This window comes from Mustela erminea, chromosome 4 (assembly GCF_009829155.1).
Source record: "Mustela erminea isolate mMusErm1 chromosome 4, mMusErm1.Pri, whole genome shotgun sequence".
NCBI lineage: Eukaryota > Metazoa > Chordata > Mammalia > Carnivora > Mustelidae > Mustela > Mustela erminea.
Window position 1 is genome coordinate 123,279,329 of NC_045617.1, and position 14,294 is coordinate 123,293,622.

The 14,294-nt window shown below is 49.3% G+C and overlaps 2 protein-coding genes across 5 annotated transcripts; both read left to right on the plus strand.

Moving 5' to 3' along the window:
- The first annotated feature begins 1,853 nt into the window (after window positions 1-1,853).
- Window positions 1,854-3,183, plus strand: IER3 (immediate early response 3). The gene is made up of 2 exons (XM_032338141.1): window positions 1,854-2,133; window positions 2,229-3,183. The coding sequence occupies exons 1-2, from the start codon at window positions 1,927-1,929 to the stop codon at window positions 2,487-2,489; spliced, it is 468 nt and encodes a 155-aa protein (XP_032194032.1). The 5' UTR covers window positions 1,854-1,926; the 3' UTR covers window positions 2,490-3,183.
- Window positions 3,184-3,371: 188 nt separating this feature from the next.
- FLOT1 (flotillin 1) lies at window positions 3,372-14,057 on the plus strand. 4 transcript variants are annotated; one of them, XM_032338102.1, is made up of 13 exons: window positions 3,379-3,657; window positions 3,992-4,048; window positions 4,341-4,416; window positions 4,502-4,592; window positions 4,834-4,977; window positions 5,112-5,231; window positions 5,329-5,424; window positions 5,648-5,800; window positions 11,225-11,406; window positions 11,589-11,634; window positions 11,750-11,887; window positions 12,140-12,304; window positions 13,648-14,057. In XM_032338102.1, exons 2-13 carry the CDS (start codon window positions 4,006-4,008, stop codon window positions 13,675-13,677), a joined length of 1,284 nt encoding a protein of 427 aa, XP_032193993.1. In that variant the 5' UTR covers window positions 3,379-3,657; window positions 3,992-4,005; the 3' UTR covers window positions 13,678-14,057. The 4 variants fall into 4 exon arrangements, with proteins under 4 accessions (XP_032193995.1, XP_032193996.1, XP_032193993.1 ...); XM_032338104.1 differs by lacking the exon at window positions 4,502-4,592 and having other exon boundaries at window positions 3,372-3,657; window positions 4,283-4,416; XM_032338105.1 differs by lacking the exon at window positions 5,648-5,800 and having other exon boundaries at window positions 3,374-3,657.
- The last annotated feature ends 237 nt before the right edge of the window (window positions 14,058-14,294 follow it).

Below are 14,294 nucleotides of genomic sequence, written 5' to 3' on the forward strand. Positions count from 1 at the left end.
ATTCCCATCTCATTACCAAACAGCTATGGTCTTATGGTAGGAATGTCTCTTACTGCCATCTCTCCTCTTGGTTCCCTCTTCCATTGCTCATCTCAAGCCCTTGTTACCTTCCACCTAAACCTTTCCAATAACCTCCTATCCCCTGGCTCAGTGTCTCCTCATCCAGGGCACACTTGTCATCCTACTTAGTTTCCAACTACCCTCCTTTTATCCTTCCATGACCCAACAGAATCCAGAATCTTGAGTTAAACTCAATCTCCTGGCCTGGACCTCCAGCTAAGCTCTCCCCACTCGGCCCACCTCCTTTCCAGAATCATTACTTCCCACTACTCCTTTACAGGAAACTTACTGTAAGATTGTTTTTCTTGTGATTCCCCAAACACATCCTGTACTTTTCCAGCCCAAGGTCTTTGCTGATTCCATTCTCTTCCTCACAGTCATCTTCCACATCTAACTCTGTGGTACCCCACCCACTGTTCAAAGTCATCTCCAATGCCACTCTTCTATGAAGCCTCGCCTTATTGATTAGATAGATGGGAACACTAGTTCTTTTGGGTCTCCCCTTTATAGTTGGTGTTCAGTTTCTTTAAGACCCTCAAGAGAGTTCGAGGTGCCGGCTGTGTCTGGCTGGCCTCACTCAGCAGCCCATACACTGAAACCAACCTCAGTACTTTCAACAAGACCTTTAACAGTAAATGCTCAAAGGATGTTAAACTGTGAGTCCATGAGCAGCTGTCTCTAAGGCAGTTATGAAAGGGACAAATCTGGGTAACTGGGTAATCTGGGTAACTACTAACCTCTTGCCTTTGTTTTGTGGCAGCAGCCTTACGTGAGCATTTCTGCACACATCTGCGCAGGCAGCTTTCTTGTGTTGCCCCTGCGAAGTCTCTGCACCTTTGCTCCAGTATGTGCATGGTAAAGGGGAGAAGATAGGCCACCGCAAAAGGTTCCACTTGGGCATGTGAGTTATTTTGAGCTGGTGGCAATCAAAAACCCAGCAGACTCAGGAACAGCGTTTTGCCTCTCTTCTTTGCCTAAAAGAGTTTAGATAGGGGACTGAACTGCAAAGACGGCTATTACCAGAAGATAACTATCTGATGGTCCTACCCGCTTTGGCAGGGCAAACTTCTGACTTCCAAACATCCCCTCTTCTTATCTTCCCCTGAATTGGCCTCCTTCCATTCTTTAGCTCCAGAGGGCTTACGAACCTCAATTGCCTTTAAATCTCAAGGCTTCCTCAGTTCCTGAAGTAATTACATCTGTTTTTCTCCTGTTAACTTACATCAATTTAATTGTTAGACCAACCAGTGAAGCTAGAAGGAAAGAAAGGATGATTTTTCTGCCCCTACAATGTGGTGTGTGCTGGGGCAGGCAGCATCATGTCTTGTGTGTACTAGCATGTTCATTTCTCTTTTTGGCTATTTCTGTGATGACTTTCCTCTTGTGTGTGTGCATGCGTGTGTGTGTGTGTGTTGTTCTATGTGTATCTACAAGTATATGAATGTGCGTGTGTAGCTGTAATTCATTGGCTTTGCTGGGTCGCTGCTCCCAGCATGGCCAGATTTCTTTATGTCAGTCCTCCTACCTCCCCAGAGATGGGGCCAGTGGCCTAACCACCTCCTAAGCTATCTGCTGGCTGCTCTCCAGCCCCCACATGCCCTGACATGGGCCTGCAGCCCGGGATCTCACCCATCCCACTCACAACTCACACGCTCACAACGCACACATGGGCGCCTAGTTTGCACAGGCCACGTCGCCGCCCCCTCTCATTGTTTAACCGTCGGAATTTCCAGCTTGCTCTGGCCACCACTCCCAGCAGCGGGTGGAGTTGAGAAGGCCCCGCCCAATACTGGAGCGCACAAAATCTGCTCCGCAATGCTGTAGGTCCGCATTCGGCCATCGGCCTTCCGTTTCGCTCTGTCCGCCATGTGTCACTCTCGCAGCTCCCTCCCCACTATGACAGTCCTGCGGGCCCCGACCCCCGTCTCTACCAGCCCCGGACCCCGGCGGGGCTCTGGTCCTGAGATCTTCACCTTCGACCCTCTTCCGGAGCCTGCGGTGGCTCCTGCCGCGCGCATCAGCGCCTCCCGCGGGCATCGGAAGCGCAGCCGTCGGGTCCTCTACCCACGAGTGGTGAGTGTCGTGGAAGTGGGCACCCGGAGGGGCAGGGGGAACGGCCGGACGCCGGGGTCCTCAGCTAATCTGTCGCCTTTGTTGTCTCTCTTCAGGTCCGGCGCCAGCTGCCAGTCGAGGATCCGAACCCTGCGAAAAGGCTCCTTTTTCTCCTGCTCGCCGTGATCTTCTGCCAGATCCTGATGGCTGAAGAGAGTGTGCCGGCACCCCTGGCTCCGGAGGACGCCCCCAACGGTGCATCCCCCGCGCCCACCCCGGTGCCCCCGGTCCTTGAGCCCCTTAATCTGACCTCTGAGCCCTCGGACTACACTCTGGACCTCAGCACTTTTCTACAGCAACATCCGGCCGCCTTCTAAACGGGACCTCTCCCCACATCCCCCCACCCAAAAGAATCCGAAAAAACAAAGAAACACCAGGTGTACCTGGTGCGCGAGAGCGTATCCCAAACTGGGACTTCCGAGGCAACTTAAAATCAAAGCACTGCAGCGGAGAAGCCAGCCCGAGCCCGGATGAAGAGCACCGACACTCCCGGGAAGGCCGCGTGGGGAAGAGCGTCATTTATTTATTTCTCAGCGATTCTAATTAATATTTATATGTATTTATGTATGTCCCCCTAGGTGATGGAGGGGTGTATGTAATATTTATTTTAACTTACGCAGGGGTGTGAGATGTGCCTCCCTGCTGAAAACGCAGAACTCTTGGTAATTTGTTGAGTTTTGGCGAAGGTGGAGGCTGGGCGCTTTGGTTCTCCTCGAGAACCAAGGTGGAGGTCCTGGATCTGGGAGAGTGCCCGGACAAAGAGTCAACAACGATGGTGGCAGGTCGTAGGTTTAGGGGCTGGTATTCCGTCTTACAGGATTTCAACTCCCTGGATCTACTGTGTGAGGCTTTGACGGACCACCGGGGTTAAGTTCCTCTGCCTTCAATCTTCTCGAAGTTGCCCCGAGGGGTGGCTAAGATGTCGAAGGTCGGTGGGCTGTCAGCGGGCGGCTGTGGGTCGCCCGGTATGTTCTGTGAACACAAATAAAGTCGATTTACTGTCAGTAGTCATCTGAGTGTACGAATCTTTGTTAGCGGCGATTCCCCAGCCCTCCCCGCCTTCCGGCACCAAGGGCGGGCTGGAGGAGCTGGGGCCACGTCCTCCGCAGGCGCTCCGCCCCGGGTGACCGGATGCAGTCTTTCGTTGCCCCGTGTGCGGTTTTCCTAGTTACCGCGGGGCAAATCAGAGATGAGGCAATCTCCCCAGCCCGGGTTGCAGGCCCACGGAGGTCACGTCCCGCTTCCCGGGGCGGAGCTCCAGGCCGGGGAAGGACGGCGGCAGGCTGGCATCCAGCGCAAGCGCGGCGTGCCGGGAAAGGGGCGGGCCGCGGCGGGGCGGGGTCGCGTCTGCCGCGGCGACCGGGTGCGGCCGAGTGAGGGGCGCGAGCGCGGGCGCCGCTGGCTGGAAGGCAGTTCCCCGGGACCGCTGCTCGGCTCCTGAATCCGCTGCGCGCCCCGGCCCGGCCACCGCCAGCGTGCGGAAAGGTGGGTGGGAAGGCGAGATGGAGTCGCACCGCGGAGGAGCAGGGAAGGTGGCGCAAGGTTTGGGGGCCTTAAAGCGCGAGAGAGCTTTATCACCGGAGCCAGAAACTGCCCTCACCGTAGGCGGGACGGGGCAGGGGTAAGGGAGTGGCTGTAAACCGGCGAAGGGGAGGGAGTCTCTGGGATCTGTGGGATTGAATAGGCAAATGCCTTAGCGGAAAGGTGCGGAAGGGACTGGGCCCTGGTGGCTGGAGATTGGGAGAGACTGACGGGAAAGGGAGAATATTCACTCCTGTGGACCCCCGCCCGCAAAGGCTTCCTTTTTTTTTTCCCCCAGCTCCAGCCTGAGCCATGTTTTTCACTTGTGGCCCAAATGAGGCCATGGTGGTCTCCGGTAAGTAATGTTCTTTTCTCAGCCAGTGGCCCCCAAACCCTTGCGGGTCTGGATTCTACCCTTCTCCCTACCAGGTCCCCAGGCGCGGGCCTCTGTCCCCCCCACCCCCAGCGCCGGCTGCAAGCCACCCACTTGTGATTCCCAGTGCTGCCCTTCCAAGGCCCAAACTGCCTCCGCCCCGGCTCCCAGATTTCCCTGTGGGGCTTATTCCCGCCCCTCACTCCAGTTTTTCAGTCTTCCATATTCTAACCCTACCCCTGGTGCTGCAGTTTACTGCCCTCTCACCTTGCAGGCTTCTGCCGAAGCCCCCCAGTCATGGTGGCTGGAGGACGTGTCTTTGTCCTGCCCTGCATCCAGCAAATCCAGAGGTAGGTAGAAAAAGAACCAGGGAAGGGAAACCCCAGTTTTCTCGTTTCTTTTTTTCTTACTGTCCACTCCTCCTTTTTCCCATAGGATCTCTCTCAACACACTGACCCTCAATGTCAAGAGTGAAAAGGTTTACACTCGTCATGGGGTCCCCATCTCAGTCACTGGCATTGCCCAGGTGAGGCTTTCAGAGCCTTTACCCACCCGGAGTCCATTCCTTCATCACCTTCTTTGTGCCCAGACATTGAGAATCTTCTCATCATGGCCTTCCCAACCTCTGACTGCAGAGAAATGTCTCTGCTAAATCTCACCTTCTCCAGGGACTCCCAAGGACTTGACTCTTCCATTCTCTTCCTGCTTCCTACCTGGCTTTATATGAGACCTTCACCACACTTTCCCTATCCCTACTCTGGTTACAGGTGAAAATCCAGGGGCAGAACAAGGAGATGTTGGCAGCTGCCTGCCAGATGTTCCTGGGGAAGACGGAAGCTGAGATTGCCCACATTGCACTGGAGACTCTGGAGGGCCACCAGAGGGCTATCATGGCTCACATGACTGTGGAGGTGGGCTTGAGGGCAGGGAAAGATCTGGAAGAGATACCAGAGTGAGTGGCACAAGGACCCGGCTAGTCTGTGGGAGACAGTATCTGGAGGACTGAGAGCTTAAGTTCCTCCTTCCCACCATTTTGTTACCCTAGGAAATCTATAAGGACAGACAGAAATTTTCAGAGCAAGTTTTCAAAGTGGCCTCCTCAGACCTGGTCAACATGGGCATCAGTGTGGTTAGCTACACCCTGAAGGACATTCATGATGATCAGGTAAACAAACTTGGGTGGCTGATTCTCTTCTCTCCAGTTCCCTGCTCCCATCTCTTAAATCCTCCCAAGGATTCTGATTGCTGCTTCTCTCTCACAGGACTATTTACACTCCTTAGGGAAGGCTAGAACAGCTCAAGTCCAAAAAGATGCTCGGATTGGGGAGGCAGAAGCCAAAAGAGATGCTGGGATCCGGGTGAGATAGATTCTACTTGGGGGATCACTTGGTCCCAATGGTTTTCTTGGGCGTGCAGTGGGAGACGGGATGGAAGGGGCACAACTGAGTGAGGGCTCGTAGAACTGGGTTGGCAGAGGAAATAGATGAGGCACATGCAGGGGAGCCTGGTGAGGAGCAGGCTGTCCCCCCTGGGGCCTTCCTCTCCCTACTCTAACTTCCTCCCTGATCTCTGTGTGGACAGGAAGCCAAAGCTAAGCAGGAGAAGGTGTCTGCCCAGTACCTGAGTGAGATCGAGATGGCCAAGGCACAGAGGGACTATGAGCTAAAGAAGGCCACATATGACATCGAGGTCAATACCCGCCGCGCACAGGCTGACCTCGCCTATCAGCTTCAGGTCAGAGCTCTCACACTGGGCAGTTCATTCCTCTGAAGTCATCCATCTTAGGCCGTCACACTTTCTCATATTCTAACTCTGATCCCTTTATTCTGGCTCTACATTTCTGACCCAACTCCTCCATACGATGATTTGAAAGACCCAAGCATTTCAGTTGAAAAGCAAAGTAAAGGCCAAGAATGGATATGGTCAGTAGGATGTGATCATATGTTTCGGCAGATTGTCCCCTGGGGAATGGCACCTGGATGGGTAGGTGAAGCGAGCTAACATCCAGCCCATTCTCCACACTCACCGTGCTGTGCATTCCCACACAGGTGAGTTGTTGCCGCATCCACCCAGGGGGCCCGTTTTTCTGATTTTTTATGTGCTCACAACAGCCCTGGTGATCGGAGAAGGGCATAAGGAAGGAAAACATGGACTTGGCTTTGCATTCTGCAAAGTGAGATAGGGGCAGCCCTTGATACTACACGGAGGCATGGTCAGTCCTCTTTGCTTGCAGATTCTGTATTTGAGAATGGGCCTACTCACTAAAATTTACTGGTAATCCCAGAAGCAGTCCTCGTGGCACCTTTGTGATCATTTGCAGACATGCACAGAGCAATGAAGAATTTGAGTTGCCTGATGGTGCAGTTGAGGCTGAACAAGATATTTTGCCTTCTTGTTTCAGCTCTCATTTTCATAGTATATTTACTGCTACATTTTTTGCATTCTTGTACTCTTTGTTGGTGGTTTTGCTCTTTAAAATGGCCCCCAAGCATGCTACTAAAGTGCTAAGTGTTCCTGAGTGCAAGGAGACTGTGATATGCCTTACAGAGAAATTGCATGTGTTGGATAAGCTTCTTTCAGGCATGAGTTATCGTGCTGTCAGCAATAACTTCATTGTTAATGAGTATGTATATTATATAAGGTATCTTTAAACAGAAACACATATATAGCAAGCATATATAGTGCTTTGTCGTGAACAGGGGATCACAGGAACCTCACGGTATGTTTCCCCTAACAAGAAAATAGGTATTTGCTAATTCGGTATTCATGGTTACTTTATAGACCAGATCTACTGTGAATAATGGGAGTCAACTGCAATGTTATGAAATTTGGTTCTGCCACAAGTGGGTATAGGCTTAAAGGATACTGAAATAAAAAACGTCTTTAGTTTACGATATTAAATTCCTGAACTTTGCTTCAGTGTAGTCTGCCTACCAGTAGCAGCGGCATCGCTGTGGGCCTTATTAGATATAGAATCTCCAGCTCCAGTCCTGCTGACTGAATCAGAATCTGAATTGGTTATTTTTTTAGAGTTAGTCTCCACACCCAACCTGGGGCTTGAATGCATAACCCTGAGATCAAGAGTTGCATGCTCTACTGACTGAGTCAGCCAGGTGCCCCTAGAATCTGTGTTTCAGCAAAATCCCTAGGGGATTCATGTACACATTGGCATTTGAGAAGCATTAACATAGTGGAAACCATTTCCACTATGCAAGCTGGAAACCAACTTGCAGGGTCCTTAACCTAAATACAGCTTTTCTTATCTGCAAATCAAAGGATTGGGCAGGTTTGGGCTCTGTTCCAACTTTTATCAGCTCTTTTCTTTTGTGCCAGGCTTTGTGCTAGGTACTTGGGGAAATAGGAATTCATTCAACAAATACTGTCAGGTGCCTAAGATGTGCCAGACATTGTTTTGGAAGTGAGGGTGTAAGTATGAATGAGACAGAAAAGATTCCTGCTCTTGTGGAGCTTATATTATAAAACAGGAAACAGCTAGTAAGCAAGTAAATAACTTCCATAGGTTCTAATTATCCTGTTTAAGTGCTATGAAGGAAGTGTACAGAGGGATGAGAAAAACAGTGCAGAGGTTTGGGCTAATCTAAGAAAGCTTCAGTGAGGAAGTGATTTATGAGATAAACCTGAAGATGAGAAAGAGCCAACAGTGTAAGGAGTTGTGGGCCAAGTGCTGTTTCTGTGTTGATGGAAATGCTGTAAATCTGTAATTGTAAATGCTGTGATACTGAGTGCTTGAAATGTGGCTTGTGGAGCTGTAGCTAGTGAAATGTGAGTAAGAAACAGAATTTTAAATTTTATTTATTTATTTAAATTTTAAATTTTACTTAATTTTAATTAATTTTTTAAAGATTTTATTTATTTGACCCAAGAGAGATGTCACAAGTAGACAGAGAAGCAGGCGGGGGGTGGGGGAAGCAGGCTCCCTGCTGCGCAGAGAGACTGACGCCCATGCGGGGCTCAATCCCAGGACCCCGAGATCATGACAGCAGCTGAAGGCAGAGGCCCAACCCACTCAGCCACCCAGGTGCCCTTAATTTTAATTAATTTTAAGTATAAATAGCCATATGTGGTTAGACAGAGGACCATCACATGCAAAGGCCCGGAGGTAGGAAAGAGCTTGGTGTGTCCCAAGAACAGAGAGGAGGGTTCTGATCTGATAGGGCTGGTATGCTGTGAGTGAGATGGCAAGGCAGGCAGGGCCAGGTCCCATAGGGTTCAGGTGGCCATGTTGGAGACTTAAAAGAGAATTCCAAGCCCAGTGGAATCCTACTGGAGAACTTTAAGCAGGGAGGTGTCATGGTCTAATTCACATTTTTTTTCAAAGATTTTATTTATTTATTTATTTATCAGAGAGAGAGAGAGAGAGCGCACAAACAGGCAGAGTGGCAGGCAGAGACAGAGAGAGAAGCGGCCTCCCTGTCAAGCAAGGAGCCAGTTGTGGGACTGGATCCCAGGACCCTGGGATCATGACCTGAGTCAAAGGCAGCGGCTTAACCTACTGAGCCACCCAGGCATCCCCTAATTCACATTTTTACAAGGATCAGCGTGTCTGCTGTGTGGAGAGTTGATTCTCAGAAGACAAGAAGCAGGAAGATAAATTGGAAGCTTTTTCAGAGATTATGGGTTGAATAAATACAGTTAATTTCACTCCCTCTAAAACCACATAGAGTGATTTTTAAACAGAAGAAGGAGAAGATGAAAACAGATGGAGAGAACTGGATTGATAGGAACAGAAAACATCATTTTGGAAGCCAGAAAGCCATCGTAATCAACTAAGCCAATAGTACTTTATCAGTGACGGGCACGATATGACCATTGAATCCTAAATGCTGACAGCCTCCCCTAACCTCCTTATCCATTTGTCCCCTGGATGCATCTTCCAAAGAAGTCATTAGAAGACTGTGCTGAGGAACATGACCAGTGCAAAGGGAAAGACTTTAAGGATCCTGAATCATAGGTTCCTCAGTAGATGACTTGCCCAAATCACCATAGAGTGAAGTTCAGAGCCAACAAGCCTCACCCACATGCCCACAGTTTCACTGTTTTAGACCTCCTTCACTGTGAGCAGCCAGCCAGGGATTCCCTGATATATGAGGGAATCCTGCAGTGTTCAAGTCTGAGACTAAAACCACAAACAGCAAAGCAACTTGGAGGATACATACTATGGAAGGAGTAGAAAGCTTAAAAAATCTTTTTTAATATTCTCTCAGATAAGAGAAGAATTCACATCTAGAAAAGCAGGGCATAAAACAGAAAACAAAATGAGAGCTCTTAAAGTCAGTAAGATGGCAGAAATGAGGGGGGAAAAATCACAAGAAATTCTAGTGAGTCTGGATTTATTTATCTAATTGTAATACATTCTAATTGTAATAAATTTATTAATCCTAATCTACAGATTTATTAATCAAATCAACAGAACAAAGAAAATGGGAGAAAAATCACCAGTGGAAAAAATACTTAAAATGTCTATCTGTTCTGGAAGATACGACTTTCTAGATTGAAACAGTCCACCAAATGTGCAATACAACAAATAAGAAACAACTACCCTGTGAAATTTCAGAACAGAGAGAACAAAGAAGGGATCTAAAAGCTTCCAGAGAGAAAGATCACAAAGGGTCAGGCATCAAAATGACTTCAGATTTTTTAAGAAGCCAGGAGACCATTGGAGCAATACCTTCAAAATACAGATAGAAAATGAATTCTAGAGGCACCAGGGTGGCTCAGTCATTAAGTGTCTGCCTTTGGCTCAGGTCATGATCCCAGGGTCCTGGGATCGAGTCCCATGTCAGGCTCTCTGCTCAGCGGGTAGCCTGCGTCTCCCTCTCCCACTACCCTTGTTTGTGCTCTCTCTCTCACTGTGTCTCTCTCTGTCAAATAAATAAATAAAATCTTTAAAAAAATGAATTCTAATGTAGTAACCTGTACTCAGTCAAACTGTCATTTAAACAAAAAAGTAGAAAAAAATCTCAGAAAAACAAGATCTCAGAAAACTTACTGCCCATGTACTTCTTCCAAAGAAGCTACTGGGGGTTATTTCATCAAAAGGTGAGCCTTAAAAAGGGGGCAGGAGGGACTCCAACACCGAGAGAGAGAGATCCTGTACATTGAAGGAGAGAGCAACTGGTCAATTTGGAACCAGTCTGAAATTTTAGGGTCAGGGACAGCATAGGATGCCATGTCCAGAAGCACCTTTCCTCTGGAGTGAACACATGGATGCAGTAAAGGCAGGGGTATCATCTCTGCTGTTGATAAGACCCTCAGGGATGATGGTCCATGGCTGAGCCAGAGCATTGGGGCCATAGAGAAGCATGCTCCTCTCTGGTACCTCTGTCACCAAAATCTTGACAAGAGCCTTCAGATATCTACTCTACAGGAATAAGAAAATGAGATATGTGTAAATAAGAGGAATTCTATATGTACATGTTCTTGTAAATGTTTAGAATGTTCCTGGAAGAAGAGTACAGAAAAAGCTGGTCACAGTTACTACCTCTGGGGAAAGGAAAAGGTGGTTTAAGGAAATAAGTGGACAGAAACCTTGCTTCTCACTGCTCTTTCTTTTTTTTTTCCTTTTGAAAGTGTACGATATACAAAAAATAAAAATGAAAGAGATACATACACACTCCAGCATCACTGCCAGAGCCAGTAGGAAGCAGTTGCGGGGGGGGCTGGAATTGATGGTGGCTTGCAGGAAGGTTACAGCAGCTCAGATGGAGAGAAGTGGATGGCTCTGAGTGAGGCTGTAGGTGGAAGATGGCCACCACACATCAGAGCATTCCAGGTGCTCATACTCTACAACAGAGGGACACTGGAAAAATAGACTAATATGGGAGCTCAACAGAGGGACCCCTTAGCTTGGCCTGAGGAAGAACAAAGTAGGATCCCTACCCTATCCAGCTCTTGATGTTAAGGCTGCTTGGAAATTACCCTATCATCTGCCTCAGAGGAGGATCAGGCCATCTCCCAAGCCATGATTGGGAGCCATATGGGAGATGGACTCCCCTGGGCTGGCTAAGCCCACCGGGGACTGGTTTCATGTACTTAACTGTATGAATAATCTCACCCAGGAGCCCTGGCCCTGGCTTCTCTCTGTGGTTCCTGGGAGCTTGCTCTTCAGCCCTCATGTCGAGCATCACTCCTACTCAGGTGGCCAAAACTAAGCAGCAGATCGAGGAGCAGCGGGTCCAGGTGCAGGTGGTGGAGCGGGCCCAGCAGGTGGCAGTGCAGGAACAGGAGATCGCCCGCCGAGAGAAGGAGCTGGAGGCCCGAGTTCGGAAGCCCGCAGAAGCCGAGCGCTACAAGCTGGAGCGCCTAGCTGAGGCAGAGAAGTAAATGCCCCTTCCAGGCCCCATCGTAGTCCTTTATGACCTGGTTGCCCCCGTATGAAGAGCTGAGGCCTTCACTACCTGAACTCCTATGGAAGTCAAGTTATAGGCGCCTGTGTTTCTCGAGCAGGGCCTGCCTTTGGCCCTTCCTCAGCCCCTCCCTGCACTTCCCTTTCTGTGCCCAGGTCCCAGCTGATCATGCAAGCTGAGGCAGAAGCTGAGTCTGTGAGGGTGAGTTAAGAGGTGACTCTTGGTGGCTTGTGGAGCAAGTGGGGGTTGCTGTTTGAGCTGGGGTTTCCTGTCCTTAACAACAGCCGTCAGTCCCACAGTTTCCTACTGTTCTCAGATGCGTGGGGAGGCCGAGGCCTTTGCCATAGGGGCTCGAGCTCGGGCCGAAGCTGAGCAGATGGCCAAGAAGGCAGAAGCGTTCCAGCTGTATCGTGAGGCCGCTCAGCTGGACATGCTGCTGGAGAAGCTGCCCCAGGTCTGCGGGTGGTGGGCACCAGGAGAGGAACAGAACCAGGGAGTGTAGGGTGAGGGGTAAAAGGAGGGGTTTGGGGAGAGCCAGACTAGGGAACTGTGAATTCGGAGTGGGAATTATAAGCCAGTGACTGAAGTGAGGAGGGATGATCCTTACAAACTGAAGAATGTCAACGATCTCGAAGCCCAGGGTAAGGTGTTTGAGGAGGGGTGTGATCAGACCACAGGTGCTAAGTGTGCATCTCTCACCTACCAGGTAGCAGAGGAGATCAGTGGTCCCCTGACCTCAGCCAATAAGATCACACTGGTGTCCAGTGGAGGTGGGACCATGGGGGCGGCCAAAGTGACTGGGGAAGTACTGGACATCCTGACCCGCCTGCCGGAGAGCGTGGAGAGACTCACAGGCGTCAGCATCTCCCAGGTGAGGGTCTCTAGAGTGAGCATGGTGGATTTCCTGTAAATTTCTGGGTTCCCCAGGCATGTGAAGCGGTGGGCCTAGTACTAGGCCCGCACCCAGGAGGCTCCAGAGCCATTGACATCTTTGTTTTCTATATGCTATATGCTAGACGCGGTGCTAAGCTGCTGCTGCTACTGCTTTTTTAAAAGGATTTTATTTATCTCAAAGGAAGGAGAAAGTTTGAGTGGGAGGAAGGGGAGAGGGCAAGACAGATTCCCCACTGAGCAGATAGCCTGATGTGGGGCTCAGTCCCAGGACCCTGGGATCATGACCTGAGCTGAAGGCAGACGCTTAACCCACTGAGCCCTCCAGGTGTCCCCGAGTGCTAAGCTTCTACACAAATGGTTGGTTTTTGTTTTTGCTTGTTTGTTTGTTTTTTAATGAAACTGTCCTTTGGGTATATAGTATTTTACAAAGTAAAGAAACAACTTTGAATATGTTAAGGAATTGTGCCTCATCATACGGCTGGTAAAGCTAGATTTCAAACCCAGGCTGACTGTCTTCTAGAGCCTTGTGGTCGCCCCACTAGTACAAGGAACTGGTTGCAGCTGTTACTGCTTTTCTTGGTGCCTGTTTATTTACCTACAGATTATGACAGAAGTCAGAGAGCAGGTTCTGGAACCATAGTGAATCCTGGCTCTGGTCATGCTAGCTCTGACCTTATACAAGTTAGCTACTTCTATGTACTTTTTTCCTCACCTTAAAATCAGGCTAATAATAGTATCTACTCTATTGAATTATTAAGGGAATTAAATGGGTATTTGTAGTGTTTAGCACAGTGCCTGGCACATACTATATATGAGAGTCCTTAAGAAAAAATTATATAGGGGCACCTGAATGGCTCAATCGGTTAAACATCCAGCTTTTGGTTACAGCTCGGGTCCTGTGTTGGGCTCTGTGCTCAGTGTTGAGTCTCTTGTCCCTCTTCCTCCCCCTGCTTGTGCATATTCTCTCTCAAGGTACCTTTTTAAAAAATTACATATGTAAGTGAAAGCAGTAGACCATAACAGTGACCTTCAAGTTAGATTCCTTGGATCCTTCTTGAAGCCGGCATTGAAAGCCCTGAAAGATGAGCTAAGGAGGGTCTGTGCAAGCAGGGTTCTAGCCCCCTCCACTCCTTTTCAGTGATTTCTTGCTGTGGACAGGTCCTGATGACCACTTGACAAGAGGGTAAGGTAGGGTGGCAGAAAAAACTTCTTAGAAGACTTTTGGAAATGCATGTCCTCCCAGCAGCCCTCATCCAGATGGGGAGCTGGGAGAAGAGGTTACATGATTCCCAAGTTTCATCATTGTTGTCTTTTTACCAGGTTAACCACAAGCCTTTGCGAACAGCCTGAGCCAACCTTTGCTCCAGTACCTAGCCTCGTGGTTGCCAGAATAGTACCCATACTGCATGCACAACTGGCTTCCCTGAGCATGCCCTTGACAGTGGGGTACTCCCCCATCTCCTTGCCAAATAGCCTGTGCCTTGCCTTGGAGGGGAAGGGTTGCTCTTCCCAGCCCTACACTGCCAAGACTACCAGTCCCCCAGGGGTTCCATGCCAGCCTTCTGATTATCTTACCCCAATTTAACTTCCTAGACCACATGCACCTATTGTCCAGAATTTTCCTGACCAAAACTGAGGGATGGCCTGAGGTTAACTTTGTCAAATCAATTGCTGTTAAAAAGCACTAATACTAGTTAACAATTAATAAAGCAGAACTCATTCAAAATTAATGCTGGAATGTAGCCTACTCCCTTCATTCAATATATTTTTTAGAATGGAAGTTGGGGGCGCCTGAGTGGCTCAGTGGGTTAAAGCCTCTACCTTAGGCTCAGGTCCTGGGGTGCTGGGATTGAGCCCCGCATTGGGCTCTCTGCTCTGGGGGGTTCCTGCTTCCTCCTCTCACTGCCTGCCTGTGATCTCTGTCAAATAAAACCTTTATTAAAAAAAAAAAAAAGAACGGGAGAAGT